Here is a 19,121-nt window from a genome sequence, read left to right on the forward strand (position 1 = left end):
AGTAGTGATTTATGAAAATCGTGTAGTGAAAAAAAAAATAGCAAATCGCTATGCGATTTTCGTAAATCGCTATATCGAGTAGCGATTTACGAAAATCGTGTAGAAAAAAAAAACAAAAAATCACGAAAAAAGAGTGTTACGAAATCCTCGAGCAAAAAACAATCGAAGAAAACATATGAGCGCCACGATCAAACAAAACACTTTATTGCTCTTTTTCGACAGTTATAAGAGGAAAGAAAAAGAAAAAATTTATACAAGGCCTAAAAAAAAATTTGTTTTGAGAGGCGCTGCCCCCCAAAGACCCCCGCCAGGGGCGCCCCCCCCCCCCCCCCCCCCCCCCAGGACCCGCACCGGGAGGAGCCCCCGGACCCCCCTCCTGTAAAGGCAAAAACTCTTAATCAGGCTCCACAACTCATCAAGTTGAACCATGCTACAGTCAGTGTGCACGTCAGTCGGTGCTTGATGGAGAAGTGTAGGATCAGCAGTTGGATGTGCACAAAGGTAGAAAGAGAAGGGGGAGAGAGAGGGTTGATGTTCATGGTCTTCTTCAAGGGGCATTCCTTTCTCGAATAATCCTGCAGTGCAGGGACTGAGTCTTAAATAACCATCTTGGGGGTACTTAAGTCTTTGCAACTGCTTATTTTCTAGAATCGTCATTTTTATGGCACCAATGAAGGAAAGGGTACTTAAGTCTTTATAACCACACCGAACTTTGATGCTAACTGATGCTGACAAACATAGGGATACGAGCCACACGTGCTTACATACATGACACTCATTGGGACCCCCAAACACATGATGTAGCTAACGACCGTCTTCGGGGGAGAGGGGCATATAACCTGCTTCGGTACCATCACATCTTAATGATGCAAAGAAAATCAGGCCACCTGATATATAGCCTTAAATAGGGGTGGGCCTTGGGTCGGCCCGAGCCCGTTTAGAGCTTGGCTCATCGGGCTTTAAGTGTGGCGCAGCCCAAAGATGGCCTGGCCCATTTACTAATGCACCGGGTTTTGGCTCAGTTTGTAACGAGCTCGGGTTTAAAGAGCAGTCCATGACCCGACCCATTGGCCCAATGAGTCAGTGTGAAGCGGGTCAGGCCCAAGCCGGCCCAATGCAAACTCAATTAATTAGTACAACTAATTAGGTAAATAATAAACAATTAACAAGTTCCCATATATCCAACTAATTATCTTTTTAGTTTTTGCAACTAATTAGGTAAATAATAATAGGTACATTCATTATTTTAAAAAATTATATTATTAAAAATTAATAAATAGCTCAGAACCCGTCGAACCGGTCCAGTAGCTAGAGCTACCCCAAACCCAACCCACGTATATAACGAGCCAAGTTTTTGCGCGATAGCTAATGGCTCCGGACCTAAAACCTTGACCCAAACCTGACCCATGGTCGAGCCAGGTCTAATTGGTCCCCTAAATGCCCACGATACCAGTTACCGCCACTATGTGCCAATAGAAGAAAGCAATAACGCTCCACCAAAATCAAGGACAGCCCACTCAAATCACCCTTAATGGACTTCTCACATAAAAACGACACCAGAGGATCAAAACCCAATGACATCAACTAAAAGGGGGCTGATGAATTTGTAAATATGCAGGCATTTTATCAAATACCGCAGATGTTTTGAAAATATCACTATTTTAACAAGATTTTTTTATAGCTGCTATTCTACCGTTAAACGCATACCAATATTTTCTCAGAAAAAATAAAATTTGGAAAATATCACAAGATTTTCCCTAGCTGATGAGATTTTCTTGAGAACGAGATTCGTGACTTCCAGTTAGAGATGTAATGGATTCAGATCCAATGCGGCCAAATATCAAATTCAACTAATCGGATGTTGCCACATATCATATTTGACTAATGGGATATCGGACAAAATGGATTGGAGATCGGATTCAGATTTGGATGGTGAAAAGCTCAAAAAAATAGGTTTTTTTTACAAGCAATTGGGTTTGGATATCCATCAAATCCAGATACTTGTCGAATTCGATAGCAAAAGAAACCATATTCATGTCCGATTATAATCTGATATTGTTTTGGCTTACCAAATCCTACTAAATCAGATTCGGTTGGATATCGGGCAAAATTCGATCCATTAACATCCCTACTTCGAGCATGACTCCAGTCAGCAAACAGCACCCGAAGACCAAGCCCACCTTTCTTCGACTTTATTAAAGATCCTACTAGAATAACATCTCCTCCGTTCCCCTTCTCACTCCTCTTCCTTAGAGAGAGAGAGAGAGAGAGAGAGTAAAGGCAGAATCAGTGAGGGAAGCGGTCGATTGGTGATGGTGGAGGGGCGATCCCGAGGCGGCGGAGGAAGTGGTGGTGGAATCGTAGCTCGCGTATCTTCAATGTTCTTGAGCTCCTGGGCTTTCAAAGCTAGCAACAACACCACCACCGCCACCAAGAGCGGCGGAGGTGGCTTCTTGGGAGCTTCCGATGGGCTAGCCCTCTTCGTCACGGCCATGGCGGGCGTGGCCCTGGCCGCCGCCCTCATCTACTCCCGTCGTAGGTAATCCCCTCCACCACCAACAGTTTCATAGATGGGAATCCTAGGTAGATCCCACAATTCTTCTTCTTCGTGGGTACACATTCGATCTCTCATTTACGTCGCCGCGTCGTTGTCGTCGTCGTCGTCTCCCTCGTCCTTGTCCTCCTCACCTTCTTCTTCGTGGCCACCGTCGCTGCTTCCATCGTCGTCCCCGTCGTCATCCTCGTCCCTCTCCAGACGGTGAGTCCCTCTTCTTTATCTTTCTCTTCCTCTCAATTCTTTTTTTCCTTTCCGCCTCTCTATTCTTTGTTTCCTTTCCGCGGCTAACTCTCTATTGTTTCTCATCATCCCGGTCTGTGTCTATCTACTACAGTAAATTTTGTTTTTTTAATCCGATGATCTTGATCTCTTATTGGTATTTTTGGTTTATCCATTTTTAATTTATGTGTGAATTGAAATTGGTGAATTAGAATTACTTAATTGTAGTGATTCTGGGGGGATATTGGAGTGCTGTGTTTTTAGTTTCAATTGGGGAAATTTATATGTGCGATTTGGTTTCTGGGTTTTGTGGAATGGTGATGTTGTATGAAAGGGTGCAGTAAAAGTTTGGACTTTGATTTAGATTATGGTTATGTTTTTCTCTTTGACTGGTGGGATAGTTTGGTGATGCCAATTAGAGTGCGTCTAAAAACAGTTTTGAAATGGTTGCCAAACTGCCGTTTGGAGAATGTGTTTCTAGAAATCCTGCTTGAGTAATTTGGAAGCGCGACTTGTAGAATTTGGCCCCACTGAAGAGATTTCAGAAACTGGTAAGTTCCTGAATTGGATAAACTGCTAGTGAGCATGTGGGATCTTCTTCGTCCTTGTTCAGTCATGCTCATCCGTCATTTTCATTAGATCCAATGAAACCACGCTTGATTTAGGTGATTGACATTGTGCTTGATTCTTAATTTTTGAGACAATTCACTGAAAGATTCTTAATTTGTGAGATAATTCACTGAAAGATTAATTGTTCAAAATGCAAAAGGAAAGCTTGCTTGTTTTTTCTGAGGATGGCAGAATGGGGAAGATCAAAGGGTTTTGTAATTGGAGCAACCTGAATGGAGAATCCCCCACCTATTGTTCTTGGTCTGATGAGCAATTTCTGATCCTTTGGATGTTGGCCTGGTCTGTCGGACTAACGTTTTAGTTTAGGCAACTATTTTTTAATGTTTGTGACTTGATTCTAGTTGTTGAATGTTGAATCCTTCTGGATGGGGTAATGGGCGTTACAAGCATTGATGAAATGCATGTTTGTGATGCTGGTATAAATTCAAATAAGCCTTATTGAGGCGTGCCTCTTTCCTGCAAGTCATTTTGTTTTCAGCATGCAACATGCACACACTCTCACATGCATTTACGCATGTATGTGGCTTAGAAAGGCAAAGTAGTAGGCATTGTTTACTCAATTTGACCATATAGATGTATTTACCATGGCTTGTTTGCTAAGAGACATTAGATCTAAGACCTCTTAAATGCATTTGGCATGTTTTATTTATTAGGAAACACATTTAGAATCAAGTTCTTTTGATGTATAAACCTTATTTTTTTTCGATCATGAATGCATTGTGGACCATTGATTTTTGAAACTCTTGAGGAATCTGTTCAGATACCAGATATATGGTCAGAACCATCTTTTTTTTTGTGAATAAACCATTTAGATCATATCTGTAGGGTTTAATCTGTAAAACATTTATAACTGTTAAAAACCAGTGGGGATCTACTAGATAGTACAGTACAGTACTAACAATAGTAACATATATATTATTAACCTATCAGAAGGGAATAAAAAATCCGTTAGAACACAATAAAATAATCAATTTGATATGTTCCTATCCTATTTTTCACATTTTAATTACAATACTTGTGATCGATTGAAGAGATTCGACCATTTTCTCCAATATTTTTTGAACGTTATTTGCTGTTATTAGGGCTTGAAAACTCAATTTTCATCTCTAAACTTATATTGTTTATAATATTGTTCACTAATTCTTTATTCTAGCTTTGTTGCTTTGCCATTTTAATGGCTGTTAGATATGACTGCAATCATGATCAAACTTCCATTACATGTGCAATATGTTTTGTCTTCATCATCATTGTAAAGCCTTTCCTGATTTCTTTTCCTAAAGTATATATACCTAGCTAAGCCAGTATTGTGAATTTAGTTATTAATCTTGTAAATTTGCTTGCACATATGGTAATTGGCTATTAAGTAGCAGCTATTCTATGTCTGTGTGTGTGCACGTGCATTTGTTTGTTTTGAGTTCTTGATGATCGTTGCATGTTTGTATTTTTTGTAAGTGTTGCTTGCTTGCTTCTTGCACTGCTTAAGATATCCTTTCCTTGGTCAATTTTAATATTTAACCAATCATGACTTTGCAATGAATTGCAGAGGTACTCTTAAATCTCCATGGTCTCGTAGGAGGAGAAAACATGCCCTTTCACGTGAACAATGGCATAGTTTCTTTTCATCAGATGGAAAACTTCTTGATGGAGGAGTGAAGTTTTTAAAAAAAGTTCGCAGTGGGGTGAGTTTTTTCACTATGCATATCTTTAATTCTTAAAGGAAGGAAAATTCGATTACCGTAGAGTGTCATTGTGAAAATCTGTTTGTCATCTTTTTGTTTTCTCTTGTATGTTAATCTGTTAGTTTTATTAATCTTCCATTCAGCTTGACATGTAATATCACAGGATTTGAGATCCATGCATTGTTTCTTTGTTAGTTAGATCTTACTATCTATCTTTTTTTAAGTACTTGCATAATTTCTTTAGCCTACTGAAAGAATGGGTTGAATCTTCATTTTTATTAGTTGTATTGACCACCTTTAAGAACATGGTAAGTCCTGGGATGCTTTGGGAAAATTGGTTACATTTTATATCCTTCCCGCCTGCCAAGACAAAATGTTGGCATTCATTCTTTAATGATTGCTCCTTTCTAAGAGCCTGACCTCTTATCGTCATTTGTTTCTTCAAACAAGGTGCTTATATTTCACAAAAATTTGGTATTTTTTCAATTGAATTGTCCAATGGCCTCAATCATATTCTAAACCAAATCTGATAAAATGAATCATCTGGGGTTACCATATATTGTTCAGGTTTTTTTCCATAGTTTGTTGGAGACTAAATGGCTGTATCTTACATAGTTATATGTATTTGTGGCTCCAACTGGTGGTTCTGTAGGGTTGGTAAGCTGTTTTACTTGGTGTTCATTAGCCTAGCTATATAGAGATGGAATGTGGATTAACTTATATCAGTGATTGTTTGCTCTGGTGGATTCTTCATATTCAGGACCTATTCTATCTGCTTTAACTTTTATGACACATTTCTTCTACTTGCATAATCTTCATATATATGTCTTCAGATGTTGCTGTTAGAGGCTAATCTTGGTTTCCTTTGTTTCCCTGTACTAAAATTTTCCTAAGATGTTTTTCATTCTGATGTCTGATGCAGGGAATTGAACCAAGCATAAGGATGGAGGTTTGGCCTTTTCTCCTTGGAGTGTAAGAATTTATCTACTTCCTGTCATTTCGTCTTTTTGTTCTCATTCATCCCTCTCTCTTGCACTTTTCTTCTTGTAATGTAGGGGTTTGTGTCTCTTCATATTCCAATGCATCCACAAAATTGTCATACTGATTTAGGCTGACTTTTGTATTGTAAGCACCATTCAAATTATCTTTGATATTTTTGTCATTATATTCAAATTTCAGACTTCCTACATTTCATTCCGGAAATGGTGCAAATGGGACTCCCCTCACCAGAGAAACCTAGTTTTTAGATAAAAAAAAAGTGAGGGAACAACCCAGGTTTTATGCAGAATCCAGTTTGTGAAAACTCAGTCTTGTGATACCCAAATGGTGCCCTGGTTTTTCTCTGGTAAACCTGAAAAATGCCCAAAGCCTGTTTTTAAACCAGGTTTTGGATGTCATCCAAATAGCCCTCTCAGGGAATTTGTGTTTTCCGTGCTGACTTTGTTGATGTTATTCAGACTAGATTGGTTCATGATTAATAAAATTTGTCTTAGGAGTGCTTAATGGTGACAACGGTATTGTTCTTTTTATATATTTGATTGAAGTAGACTTGTATTTATTATCTTTAAGTAGGATTGCATTCTGCCATGCAGATATGAACTGAACAGTACAAAGGTGGATAGAGATGCTACAAGGGCTCAGAAAAGGTATATTTGAGTTCCCTTTCATCTATCTCATTGTTGTGTTTGTGATCTTTAAAAGGATATGCATGTAGATTAATTTTATGTGCTGGTTGGGCTTCTTCTTGACTATTCATCTGACTTTCAGCTATACCAGTGAGCTTTAGTTTTGATCACAAGATATTTGTTGTGGTTTGTGTGCAGAAAAGAATACGAGGACCTGAGAAGACGATGCAAACATCTTTTAAAGAATGACGATGAGAATAAAAAAACAAAGGAATTACATAACAACAGTGGAGAGGGTTCTAGTTTACAGGATAATCTGGAGCCTCCTTGTTTGGAGGATGTGGTTAATGCCAGGCAATCCCTTTCCACTGAGGGAGGGAGTATAGAGGACAATGATCCTACTGTATCATGTCCCGATGATCAAACTGATCACATGGAGAACTCACAAATTACTTCACGTGTAAAAGAAGAAACTAGTTGTAGCACTCAGTCACCTGTTGGCCACACTGAGGTGTGGGAGACTGAATTCTCAGATAGTGAATCTTCAACAGAAGAAAGCATTCAGACATTTCCCACCATGGAAAGAACTGATGAAAATGACATCAAGAATGCCTCGATGGATCCGCTCGAAGGAAAGAATGTTCGTGGAAAGGCAATTGAGGACTATACCACGTGGCAGAGGATTATCCGGCTTGATGCTGTCCGTGCCAATGCAGAGTGGATCCCATACTCACCTGCTCAAGCAGAGGTCTCAGAGGACAGGGCAAGAAAGCTGGCCCACTCTGTGGGCCTGAAGGATTATGACCACTTGGATACATGCCGAATACATCATGCTGCTCGCTTGATTGCTATACTTGAGGCCTATGCAATTTATGACCCAGAGATTGGTTACTGTCAGGGTATGAGCGATTTACTTTCACCGATAATTACCGTCTTGGAGGAAGATGATGAAGCGTTCTGGTGTTTTGTGGGGTTTATGAAGAAAGCTAGGCACAATTTCAGGCTTGATGAAGCTGGAATACGGAGGCAGCTGAACATAGTGTCCAAGATCATAAAGTTGAAAAATTCCCATTTATATAAACATTTGGAGAAGCTCAAAGCCGAGGACTGTTTCTTTGTGTACAGAATGGTGTTGGTGCTGTTCAGAAGGGAGCTGAATTTTGAGCAAACGCTGTGCCTGTGGGAGGTCATGTGGGCAGATCAGGCTGCGATCAGGGCTGGGATCAGCAAATCTGCTTGGGGAAGGATAACGCAGCGGGCACCGCCTACCAACGATCTGCTGTTGTACGCAATAGCTGCATGTGTTCTGCAGAGAAGGAAGCTGATAATTGAGAAGTACAGCAGCATGGATGAGATCATCAGGGAATGCAACAATATGGCTGGGCAGCTGGACGTTTGGAAGTTGTTGGATGATGCTCATGGCCTGGTGGTAACTCTTCATGACAAAATATAGCTTTGAGATACATTACCATCTTCTTTCTCAATCCCCACTCTTTGTTTCTGCTTTCTCTTTCCCTTGTGGTGGGGTCTGTCATTGGTTTACTGCTGTCTAAAAAGAATAGCAGCAACCTGTCTTACCGAGCCAATGTTACCATCTTGTGTAGAAGGTGGGCTTTACATGGATGCAGCAGTTAGGGTAAGTGGCAATGGAATGATGCCCTACCCTCATATACTGTTAGAATCCCCATTGCACTGGGGTCTTTCAAAAGAAAAAGGCATTTCATTTTATTGCCTTTGGATTAGCTGTGCTTCCCCTTAAACCACTGTCATTTTTTTTGGCTTTTGCTTGCAATTTTTTTTCCATTAGTAATTTGAGGCACTAGATAAGAGGAAATAATCCCAGAATGTGATGATATTGAGGTTCGCTTTTTTCTCCATGAATGGAGCATGAAACACATATCTACTCAGCTGTGAGCATGGATGGCATATGTTAATCTTAGGCATGGCTTTGCTGAAGATTGTGTGTGTGCGCCTGTGTGTGTGTGGCTAAATTAATGGTGCTCTTTGCTGTTTCGAAGTTAGGTTGGATGTACCATGGTTGCCAGAAAGGGAAATGGAAACGGGAAACGGGAAACAAGGTTTCCAGATGCATGTGAAATTGAGAAATGAACTGAGAAGCGATTAGGAAACGCATGGGAAACGTCTAAGAAAAAGTAATATAATAAATTAATGAAACAAAAAAAAATGAAAAACATGTATCCCATGAAAGACCATTAAAGGGAAACACATGGGAAACATGAGGATATGTATGGCAAACGTATTTCCCATGATTTTTTTGGCAATTCCCAACCGTTTTGAAAATGCAGTATTTCCTTTTCGGAAATGGTTTCTCGAGAAATGCATTTCCCACCCTCTTATAGTGTTTCCAGTAACCTTCGGATGTAAAGGGTGGATGCACGTTTTTTTTTATGAAAGGCAAGCTGGGGTTAGTCTGACCCGTACCAGTTACACAACTATACCATTGGGTTTTGAACTTGCAAACCTCCCAACACAAGGTGACATGCACTAGCTGCTCCTACCTGATAAGCGGAGCCCCCTGTTGGTAAGTGAAGGTACACTTTGCTGCTTAACATCAATACTGTCAGGGGTGCCTAGAATGTTGTTCATCTAAAGATGAATGGTACTTGAAACACCAATGTAGGATGCTTATCGCTTGGATGGGTGTCAGCTTTTCTTCAAAAGTATTTAAAATAGATCTTCGGGTAGCGGCATTTGGATGTTAATTGTGAATGTGAACGGCATCCAAGGCACCCTTCACTCTCAAGTTTGATCTCACATTGCATAGGATCTTAGCTGTGTTTGCTGATCTTCTGACATTGCAATAGGGTCCTAGCAGTGCCATATGGACGAATCTGTTAAAAAGGAGCATGGTCAGCCCATAAGCCCAAGAGTAACTGCATGAGAAAGGTTTCATAGAGGGTGTTCAAAAGGGCAGAGACCAACAGCAAAGGTATTCTTATAGCAATTGGGGTTAATGGATAGTTGATGCCGGGTAATACGGGATCCGTGGTTGATGACCACCTGTTTGATATAATATGCTACTGATAAATCTCTCCCAATTTTCTATAGTGCATGCTTCCCGAAGCTTACACAGCCACATGCAACAAGGAAGTTTCAGCTTGATGCAAATGGCTATGATATGTCCCTTCTTTTCAATGCAATACCTTTCTAATTATGTGTTCATTATACGACTTTTTTCTACATATTTTGAATTAGGGCCTAAAGGGCTATTTCACTCAATCATGCACAACGAGCCTCAGGCTCAACCCATTTAAGCTCAGCCCCAACTCGTTCGAAAAAATAAATGAGCCGAGTTTAAACAAGGGTTCAGGTTTAGTAAACGTAAACAAGCCATGCCTAAACAGTCCAACTCGGATAAGCTCAATAAGCACAATTAAACTTGGCTCACATAGTTATATAAAAAAAAATAGATTTTATATATGCAAGTATTTTGTTCATAATATGGTCATAAAGAGGTCTTACCTTAAGAGATTATTCATTGGTTATATTTGGAAGTAGCATGGGATCAAATCCCACAGTTTTCCTCTGTTTTAAAGAAGCATTTTACACAAATATCAAAAATTTTAAAAAGGTGTTCAACTCAAGCCGAAATCAGGCAAAGGTTGTTCAAGCTCGGCTCGAGACAAGCTTGAACAACCAGATTTTCTTAGAGCCAAGCCAATCCAACCCAAGCTCAGCTAAAACCCAGCTCTTGTGCATCTTTGCATTTTCACATTCATAGTCCAAACCGTGGCAATATCTAGGGATAAACAGATCGGACTTGGGACAAATCTAGGCAATACCGAGCCCAACACAATCAATTCTAACCTAATCAGATTTGGAGTCAGATGGAATCAGATAAAATCCAAATCCAACTAGCTAAAAACCAATATTTACACTTATTAAGATTTGGATCTTAATTGGGTTTGGGTTCAGGTTTGAATGCAAAACTCAATACCAAACCCGAATCTGATTCTTAATCGGATCCGAATTTGGCCCAATGTCGGGTTATATCTGACCTGTTGACATCCCTAGCAATATCTTCACCATAGGTGCAACATACCATGGCAACGAATAACAGCAATTTCTGCTACCCAATCAAATTTGACGCAAACACAGAGCATATTCAGGTAATCAGAAGTCACTAGTTGCACATAAGTCCGCAACCAGCCCAATACCATGCTGAAACCGACGAAAACTCTATGCTACTGAAACTGACAAATAAGATTTGGAAATAGCACTATGGCAGTTCAATCTACTGGAAGGAACAAAGATTTTCACGCAATAACAATTTTTAATTGTTCCATTCATGAATCGAATTCATGACTCAAAACTAAGCGAGAGGATAGAACGATCCTAAGAGGCCATATATGATAAGAGAAAAATCTGAAGGGGAACTTCTTCAGCTGCTCTTGGTGTAGTATCTTACGGCAACGGCCAATCCCAAAATCAGCAGTGGCACCAGGAACTGTAAAATCTTGATCACAAACTCGGGGGTTTTATCTGGATTGTAAGGTGCCTGCTTGGACGGAGCATATGAGCGCTTCAACGGCATGGTCGAGATATCAATGTTGCCTATACAGTACTTGGCCATCAAATCCTTCGCTGCATTGCTGTGCCCAACATCCTCAAAATCATTTGTTGCATCTTTTCCTGCAAAGGATGGACTCAGCATACATAACCATGATGAGGCTCAAAGGACCTTGGTCAAGAGTCCCAGCTTCTTTGAAGGATCTAAAATTTCACACAGAGGGATGGGAGAGATCAACCAAAAGAAGTCCAAAATCTACAACCAATGATCAGCCAGCTCTCCTCCAATGTTTGAGTGTTTTATTAATTGGACCTTATATATTTGTTCTTTATAATTTATGTAATAAGAAATATGTTTTACACAGATTTTATAACATCTAGACATGCTTTTCAGAATGTGAAAAACCGATGGCTCACAATGCATTTAAAATTTTACATTACAAAGTATTGTGGGTCGTCAATTAAAAAACACATCTAAATATAAAAAATGCATCTAAAACACGCCGCTTACTAAATAAATGATAAAAGTCCAGTATGTAGAGCCCGATCAATGGCAAACCTGATCCTTAGAGAAGGAAAGCCAATCAATCATTGGTCATTGTAGATCTAAGCTCCAAAAGCAAAATATAAACTTTGAATCATGTTTAGAATGTTCTATTTACTGTTTTTATCTGTTAAAGTTTACTCAAATATGATGTTTTATAACATTTATAAACCACTCTTATTTTCATAAATTGTAAGCCTTTGATTTTTCACCATCTCCAAAATAGAATCTTGTGGTGCAATAGACATGATAAAACATTCTTTAATATAGTAAATAAACCATGCTAAGCACATCTGCACTGTTAGATCTACCATTTGGTTGCTAGATCTATACAAATAAAACAAGAGTGCATACCACTGTATGGTATCATGGTGACAGTGTTGTTAAAAGTGCGCCTCGCCTTGAGGTTGCAATAGACATGATAAAATATTCTAATATAGTAAATAAACCATGCTAAGCATCCACCATTTGGTGGCTAGATCTATACAAACAAAACAAGAGTGTATACCACCATATGGTATCATGGTACCAGTGTTGTTAAAAGTGCGCCTTGAGGCGCAAAGAAGAAGAAAAAATAAAGCTTTTTTTTATTTATTTGTATTTTTAGATATCTTTTTATAGTTTTTTTTAAGTTTTAAAAAAAAATGAGGCTTACGCTTTACGATCAGTTTCTCAGTCAATTTAACATGTTAATCTCATATTTTTTAGTATTTATTTCAGACTTTCTATTTCTTATTGATTGTTGCTTCATCAATAAAGCATTTCTTATTTATTTATATTTTTAGATATTTTTTATAGTTTTTTTAAGTTTTCAAAAAAAAATTGAAGCTTACGCTTTAGGCCTCGGGGCTTATGCCTCGCCTCAGTTTTTGGTGGAGCGCCTCGCTACGCCTTAACACTTTTCACAACATTGCATGGTAGAGAACCACCATATATATATATATATATATATATATATATATATATATATATATATATATATATGGGGTCAGATTTGGTCAAGTCGCCATGACCTACAAATGTTTTTTTAATTTTTTTTTCGGTTGTTTTTCATAAAACCAACCTTACAGATGTGATCTACATGTTTCACTTAGTGGGATCTGCTTTTGAATTGTTTGATTACGAAGTGGGATCTGCTTTTGAATCGTTTTATTTCGACACATAGGTAGGATTTTATAAGGCTTCAAAAATCGACGGCCTACAATGTGTGATACTTTCCCGGGTCATAAAATCATGTTTTTTTATCAAAAAAACATTATCCAAAAGCCAGTTCCCACTATTTTGAAAATGTTGAACCCATCCATGAGGTCAGTTTGGATCAAAACAACTTGCGCATACAAGATCCAAACTCGTTTGTATGTAATGGTATATATATCCTTTTAACCTCTGGGTTTTTTCTTCTTTCGACTTTATTGATAATTTTTCTAACAAATCTCCTTCAACCTCTTGTTTTTCTATCCTATTCCTTGGCATTCTAGTTGAAAGGCTTCTATTTAATGTTGTTTGTTCTCTTATACTTCTTCTAATTGGATCAGAGCTAGATCCTACTTCACTTATGGATATTCTTGGCCTTATAACAACTGGTAATTATCATTTTTGGTTATATTTTCTGTGCAAATATAATAATTGTGCATCTATTTCAAAAACCTTATGTTTAATTATTTGTTAATCCATAGGCTGAGATAAACAAGGTTTTGATTAAAAATAAATTTTATATTTTTTTATTGCCAAGATTTTGCCGAAAAAAAGTGAGATTTATAAAAAAAATCAATTTCTTGCAAGTTTTTGAGAAACGAAAAATTGCCGTTTAAAACGTTTGTCACTATGGATTGTGATAGCGATATTGTCACGATATATATATATATATATATACTATGTCACATGGGTGCGGGTGCGGGGATGCAGCACTTCCAAAAAACCCGGGTGCAGGGGTGCGGCAAAAAATATAAAAAATTATATATATATATATATATATATATATATATATATATATATATATATATATATATATATATATATATAATTCGGAACGAAGAGATACGTAAGAAGGTAGGTGTTGCACCCATTGAAAATAAGATGCGAGAGAATCGTTTACGGTGGTTTGGACATATTCGGCGAAGGCCTAATGATGCTCCAGTTAGAAGGTTGGAGAAATGGGAAAATATATTAGTTAAAAGAGGTCGGGGTAGGCCTAGGAAGACTTGGATGGAGATGATAGGAAAGGATATGAATGCTTTGAACCTCACCGAGGACATGGCGTTGGATAGAAATGATTGGAGGAAAAGGATTCATGTGGAAGACCCAAAATGAATTTCTTTTTTGGTTCATATCGCTGACCCCAATTGTTTTGGGATGAAGGCGTAGTTGTTGTTGTTGTTGTATATATATATATATATATATATATATATATATATATATATATATATATATATATATAAAGTCCAAAAGTTGGACATAAATGACCCTAGGTGTGTTGACTGCACCCAGGGTCAGGTTGACCGCATCGGGTGTGGATGCAGGTGCGGCACCTAGTTGGAGAATCCCTGTGACATAGGGCAAAAAAATTTTTTCTTGACAAATTTTTTTTAGTCCAAAAAATTGGACCAAAATGACCCTGGGTGCGTTGACCGCACCCGCGTCGACGCGGGTGTGGCACCCTGCTAGCCGAATCCCTGTGACATAGTATATATATAGCCTATATTTTCAAAATATCATGATATAACCTTTAATATCACTTCTTCCATTTTACAGTTTTAATATTGCAATATTTTTAAAATATCGGCAATATCTATGACTATGATCTATGCCACATGGGTGCGGGTGCGGGTGTGTGGCACTTTCAAAAAACTTGGGTGCAGGGGTGCAGCAAAAATATAAAAAAAATTATATATATATATATATATAGTCTAAAAGTTGGACATAAATGACCCTGGGTGCGGTACGGGTGCGGCACCTAGTTGGCCGAGTCCCTGTGACATAGACTATGATATATTTTGAGAGAGCTTAACTAAAATTCTCTGTAAGAATGTAAAAAACCAGTGGGTCTACAAGATAGTACAGTACTAAAGATAGCAGCCCATATTTACCCTACACAGGCATGCACACATATACATGCAGCAATGTGCTATAATATGATGGATACAACTGATTCAGTATGAATAGAAATGTGGAAGCTTACCAGTTGCAGAAAGCAGGACCTCATCTCCTCCAGGATGATCCTCCATGAATGATGTCACATCATACACCTGGGGAGAAGAGACGGGCATTAGTACATTTTAAGTATCCAAAAAGGCGAATTAAAAGGTCAATAACTGTCATTATATACAGTGACCTCATTGTCTGTGAAAACATAGATATTAAATTGAACTGCTCCTTAAAACTTCACTGACAATGTTCAAATGCCCCTTTACAACTGAACAAACAAACTTGCCCCACACAATATTTTCCATGCACGCAAAATAACCAAGTGGTAAGGAAACTATTCGTGTGACTCCCTTTTTCACGTGTTGCAAACTTTAGCTTTCCTTATTCACGATAAAAGAGCAAGGAATAATGTTTTGAGGTGCAATCGACAAAGCAACTGGTATTACATGGAAAAATTGAAGATTCACACTAGATGTAAATTTCAATTTTCAATGAAGAAATAATCATGCCACATAATTTACCAAGAAGACAAGCACATATTCCCAGTCAAAAACAAGTTCTTCTTTTGCAGGTACCAATTTCATAGAAAAATGCACAATGTTGCAACAGGAGAGCCAACCAAAAGCATTGTCAATTCTCTGCAAAAATTACCACAGAATTCTGACCTTCAATAACTGAAAAGAAATGGAGAAAATGTTCTCAATCTTGAGAACCGTAGTTTCATCTCACAAAATATAATCCTCCAAAAGAAACTTGCTCCAATTTTCTATTATTAGGAAGATGATAGTACTCGTTTCAGTTTTCTTAGAAGAAGTCTAAAATTCAGTACCGGAAAACTAAGTCAGACTTTTCTTTCTTTCTTTTTTATTGAAAATAACCCCAATCAAAGTTACAGCAAATTTATACCATCGGCGAGGTTGTACTCTTAACGTGATTGTCAACAATGATCAGGTATATATACAGTTCAGATATGACAACCAATACACACTAAGATATCCTAAGTTGGAAGTGTGAATCAGGTCAGGGTTACCCCAGATGTTAAAGCAACAGGTTTCCCTCGGACGCTATTCATCCATGGTGATGAATGGCACCTAACCACCATGGTTGGATTACTTATGTGACTTATGCTTCAGATGGACCCTACAAAAATTTTCAGAAACTATTGATGCTCTAGATGAATGGCATTTAGAGCATCTCCAATGGCCCGTTTGAGAGCAAAGGCTCCAGCCATGGCAGTTGGCTTCCATTCATATATGGATGAACGGCATCCAAGGGTACCGTCAGGGGTATACCTGATCCACAGTTCTATGTTGGAGAACCTAGTTTGACATTTCTTGGAAAGTAACCCCAATCCGACTACAGAAATTTTCTAGTACCAGTGAAACCATACTCTTCACCATTGACTGCCATCAGTGATAACTTGCAAATGTAGTTTGAATTCTTATATGGAAACCAAACCAGGAAATCCTATATATGTAAATCACTCTTCTTCTTTAATGGAATGAATAAGACCAGGAAGTACAACAATTAGAAGTTCTGCCTAAACCGAAGGGGAACAAGTCATACAATTAGCCCCTTCTACCAAATGAATGAGAACTCTCTGAGATCAGTCATTTTCCCAACATCCATCAAATCAAATAAAATCCACCAAACATATAGTCCTAATGTTCAAAGCACTATCAATATCTTTCACAGCAAAGGATACAAAAATTATTAACTTACATAAGAAGTTAGAAGATCCATTAACCAGCGCAACAAGATAACAGGGCAAAGGCAGTGAGAAAGAGCACAGTAGGAAGGAGAAAGAGCTAAGGGGTAACACGGGGAAGGTAAATTCCAATGTGAAGAAGCAGATCAAGGCTTCAACAGTAGGGCCTAATCCATGTTAGGCCGTCGCTGGCCACTTAACATCTGCAATGGGCCTGTTGGTGAGGCAGATCTATCTGCAGACACCGGTGATACAACAGGGTGAACATCTCGGCTGGTTTGAGCATCTTTTCCCAACCAAGTTCTTCACCGTACAAAAAAGAACCCACCAACTACCAAAAAGCATCCAACCTTTTACACCTACGACACAACCATGAATAAAAAAGCCACATTCTTTGAAAACCCCCAGGTGAGTCGATCTCTACAAAATTTTCATCCAAGAGATGATGAATAGGCTTCCGAGCATAATAGATTTATATAGTACTGCAGTGAAACTGTTTCAACGGCCGATCTGTTTAAGTGAAGGCAGTTCTTTGCCAATATGGGAATTCAGATAAAAGCGGTCATGAAAAGAAGGCAGTCTTGCATGGGTATAGAGAGAGAGAGAGAGCATTCACCATTCAACAATACCAAAATACATCCAACAGAATATTGGATGGGAGAGACAAAAGAGAAACATAAGAGCAAAACAGCCACAATCTAAATGGTGATTGTGCATGGTTCAGAGTACAGGCCGATCAGCCCCTCCCCCCTACTATGTAATTTAAGAGCAAGATACACATCAGACATGACCCGTTGTCGAAGCCTTCTGAAATCGAATTTGATGCCCCTGAAGAAGATGTCGTTTCTTTCAGTCCATATGGCCCACCATGCTGAAAGCAACCAAACCCACCACAATAATCTCTATTTTTTTTGTGTCGTACAATCCTGGGACCAAGCAAGAGGTCCCGAATAACGGAGCACGGACTAGTTTGAACAGGTGGGGCACCCCAAGTTTGAAAATATAAGTCTAGATCGACCGGGCAGAGCCAAAATAGGTGAGTCGTGTCCTCTACAGCCTTCTCGCAAAGAACACATGCTTGGAAATTGAATACCCCGTTTCCTCACATTAATTTGGGTTTGAACACGATCCAGAGCCACAAGCCACGCCAAAGTTTTTGCCCTTGGAGCTGGCCCCTTACCCCACATACAATCACTGGAAAACCAGTCCATCCCGGATGTTTAAGTGAAGGCAGTGCTTTGCCAATATGGGAAGTCATGAAAAGGCAGTTTTGCATAGGTGGTGCAGAGAGAGAGTGTGGGTTTCCACCACCAATTTTCAGTAACAAAAAAACGCTGCAAAACCCACCAAAAACCAAGAGAATCCGTGCACACACTATAAAAACCAAAACGACCAATATGGCGATCCAGGACATGAACCGATCTAAATCAAACCCCACAAAAAAAAGATGAGCAATCAAACCAAGCAACAAAGATCGGAATCAGAATTTCGAACAGAATACCCAAATCGACCACACACAACACAAAATCTCTCAACAATAAAGCTCCAACTGGTAGGGGCACCCAAAACACCGAAAAACCAAGATAGAGAAAACCATCCAACTATCCCAACCTTCCCATCAATGATGAGCCAACAATCTTTGGAGAGGTTGTGCTTGGCGACCTCCTCGAACGCATGAACCTTCTCATCCGAAGTCATTTCTGCTTAGCCTAAAAAACAAGACAAAAAGAAAAGATCACCACCATGCATCGAAATCATCAACACCCACAAAAATAAACACCAATTTGGATCAAAAGGATTACCAGGAAGAAGAAAACTTCAGTGCGCTCGATCGGGGACACACAGTTCGGTGATTGACCGGCTTCCTTTCCTGAAAAGGAAAAGCAAGTATTTAGAGGAGAGTCTGGTGGGGTAGGGATGTTAAATGACCAAAGAGTACATACCAATGGACAGATGTAACTGGAATTACCCTTTTTGATAGCCTTGCTCAATGTTGTCAGAATCGGTTTCAGAAAAGATTCGAAAATCAGCCGTAATCCAAACCGATTCCTTTTGAATCGGTCTTTAAAAAAAACGGAAAAAAAAATAAAAATATATAAAATTGTAAAAAGTTTGTGAACAATGATCTAAAGAAACGAAGATACAAAGTTGAGGCAAATGACGCTAACTCAGAAGTTTCAATCAAATTCTACGATATGCATTTAATACTTAAAATATTGGTTGCTTGATGCCCACCATACACAGTGACCTGCCATATAATGTGAAGTCATATTATAATCATCACAAAAAATATAAATAATAAAAACTGATTTAAGCCATATTTGATTGTCCGAAAGGGGTTTGGCGTAGTGGGATTGGAGGGCCTACACCACTAGGCAGGCGCTAAGTGAGACTCCCAGAGGGCAAGAAGTAAGCCCACAAAGTTTTATGTTGTCAGAACCTAGCATGGCTAGGTACTTGATTCTAGGGGTTATTTGTAAAGCCC

The 19,121-nt window shown here is 38.8% G+C and overlaps 2 protein-coding genes across 4 annotated transcripts; one reads left to right on the forward strand and one right to left on the reverse strand.

Moving 5' to 3' along the window:
• The first annotated feature begins 2,185 nt into the window (after positions 1-2,185).
• Positions 2,186-8,449, forward strand: LOC149836303 (rab GTPase-activating protein 22-like). 3 transcript variants are annotated; one of them, XM_090009116.1, is made up of 5 exons: positions 2,186-2,539; positions 4,950-5,085; positions 6,008-6,057; positions 6,678-6,731; positions 6,909-8,449. In XM_090009116.1, exons 1-5 carry the CDS (start codon positions 2,313-2,315, stop codon positions 8,161-8,163), a joined length of 1,722 nt encoding a protein of 573 aa, XP_089865242.1. In that variant the 5' UTR covers positions 2,186-2,312; the 3' UTR covers positions 8,164-8,449. The 3 variants fall into 3 exon arrangements, with proteins under 3 accessions (XP_089865242.1, XP_089865243.1, XP_089865244.1); XM_090009117.1 differs by having other exon boundaries at positions 2,314-2,758; XM_090009118.1 differs by lacking the exon at positions 2,186-2,539 and having other exon boundaries at positions 4,939-5,085.
• A 2,467-nt stretch (positions 8,450-10,916) lies between these two features.
• LOC149836304 (cytochrome b5-like) lies at positions 10,917-18,519 on the reverse strand. The gene is made up of 4 exons (XM_090009119.1): positions 18,439-18,519; positions 18,248-18,345; positions 14,963-15,029; positions 10,917-11,363 (listed from the first exon to the last, which is right to left on the reverse strand). The coding sequence occupies exons 2-4, from the start codon at positions 18,332-18,334 to the stop codon at positions 11,113-11,115; spliced, it is 405 nt and encodes a 134-aa protein (XP_089865245.1). The 5' UTR covers positions 18,335-18,345; positions 18,439-18,519; the 3' UTR covers positions 10,917-11,112.
• Positions 18,520-19,121: the final 602 nt, after the last annotated feature.

The sequence above is a fragment of the Nuphar pumila genome, chromosome 6 (assembly GCF_984573655.1).
Source record: "Nuphar pumila chromosome 6, dmNupPumi1.hap1.1, whole genome shotgun sequence".
In the NCBI taxonomy this organism is placed as follows: domain Eukaryota; kingdom Viridiplantae; phylum Streptophyta; class Magnoliopsida; order Nymphaeales; family Nymphaeaceae; genus Nuphar; species Nuphar pumila.

Bases quoted from the DNA above. Each gene is read 5' to 3' on its own strand.
- LOC149836304 (XM_090009119.1), bottom strand. From the start codon at position 18,334: ATGACTTCGGATGAGAAGGTTCATGCGTTCGAGGAGGTCGCCAAGCAC. The intron at 15,030-18,247 runs GTTGGGATAGTT...TCTTCTCCCCAG, and splicing joins GGCTCATCATTGATGGGAAG to GTGTATGATGTGACATCATT. The intron at 11,364-14,962 runs GTAAGCTTCCAC...CATCCTTTGCAG, and splicing joins GGTCCTGCTTTCTGCAACTG to GAAAAGATGCAACAAATGAT.
- LOC149836303 (XM_090009116.1), top strand. From the start codon at position 2,313: ATGGTGGAGGGGCGATCCCGAGGCGGCGGAGGAAGTGGTGGTGGAATC. The intron at 5,086-6,007 runs GTGAGTTTTTTC...TGTCTGATGCAG, and splicing joins TAAAAAAAGTTCGCAGTGGG to GGAATTGAACCAAGCATAAG. The intron at 6,732-6,908 runs GTATATTTGAGT...GTTTGTGTGCAG, and splicing joins GCTACAAGGGCTCAGAAAAG to AAAAGAATACGAGGACCTGA.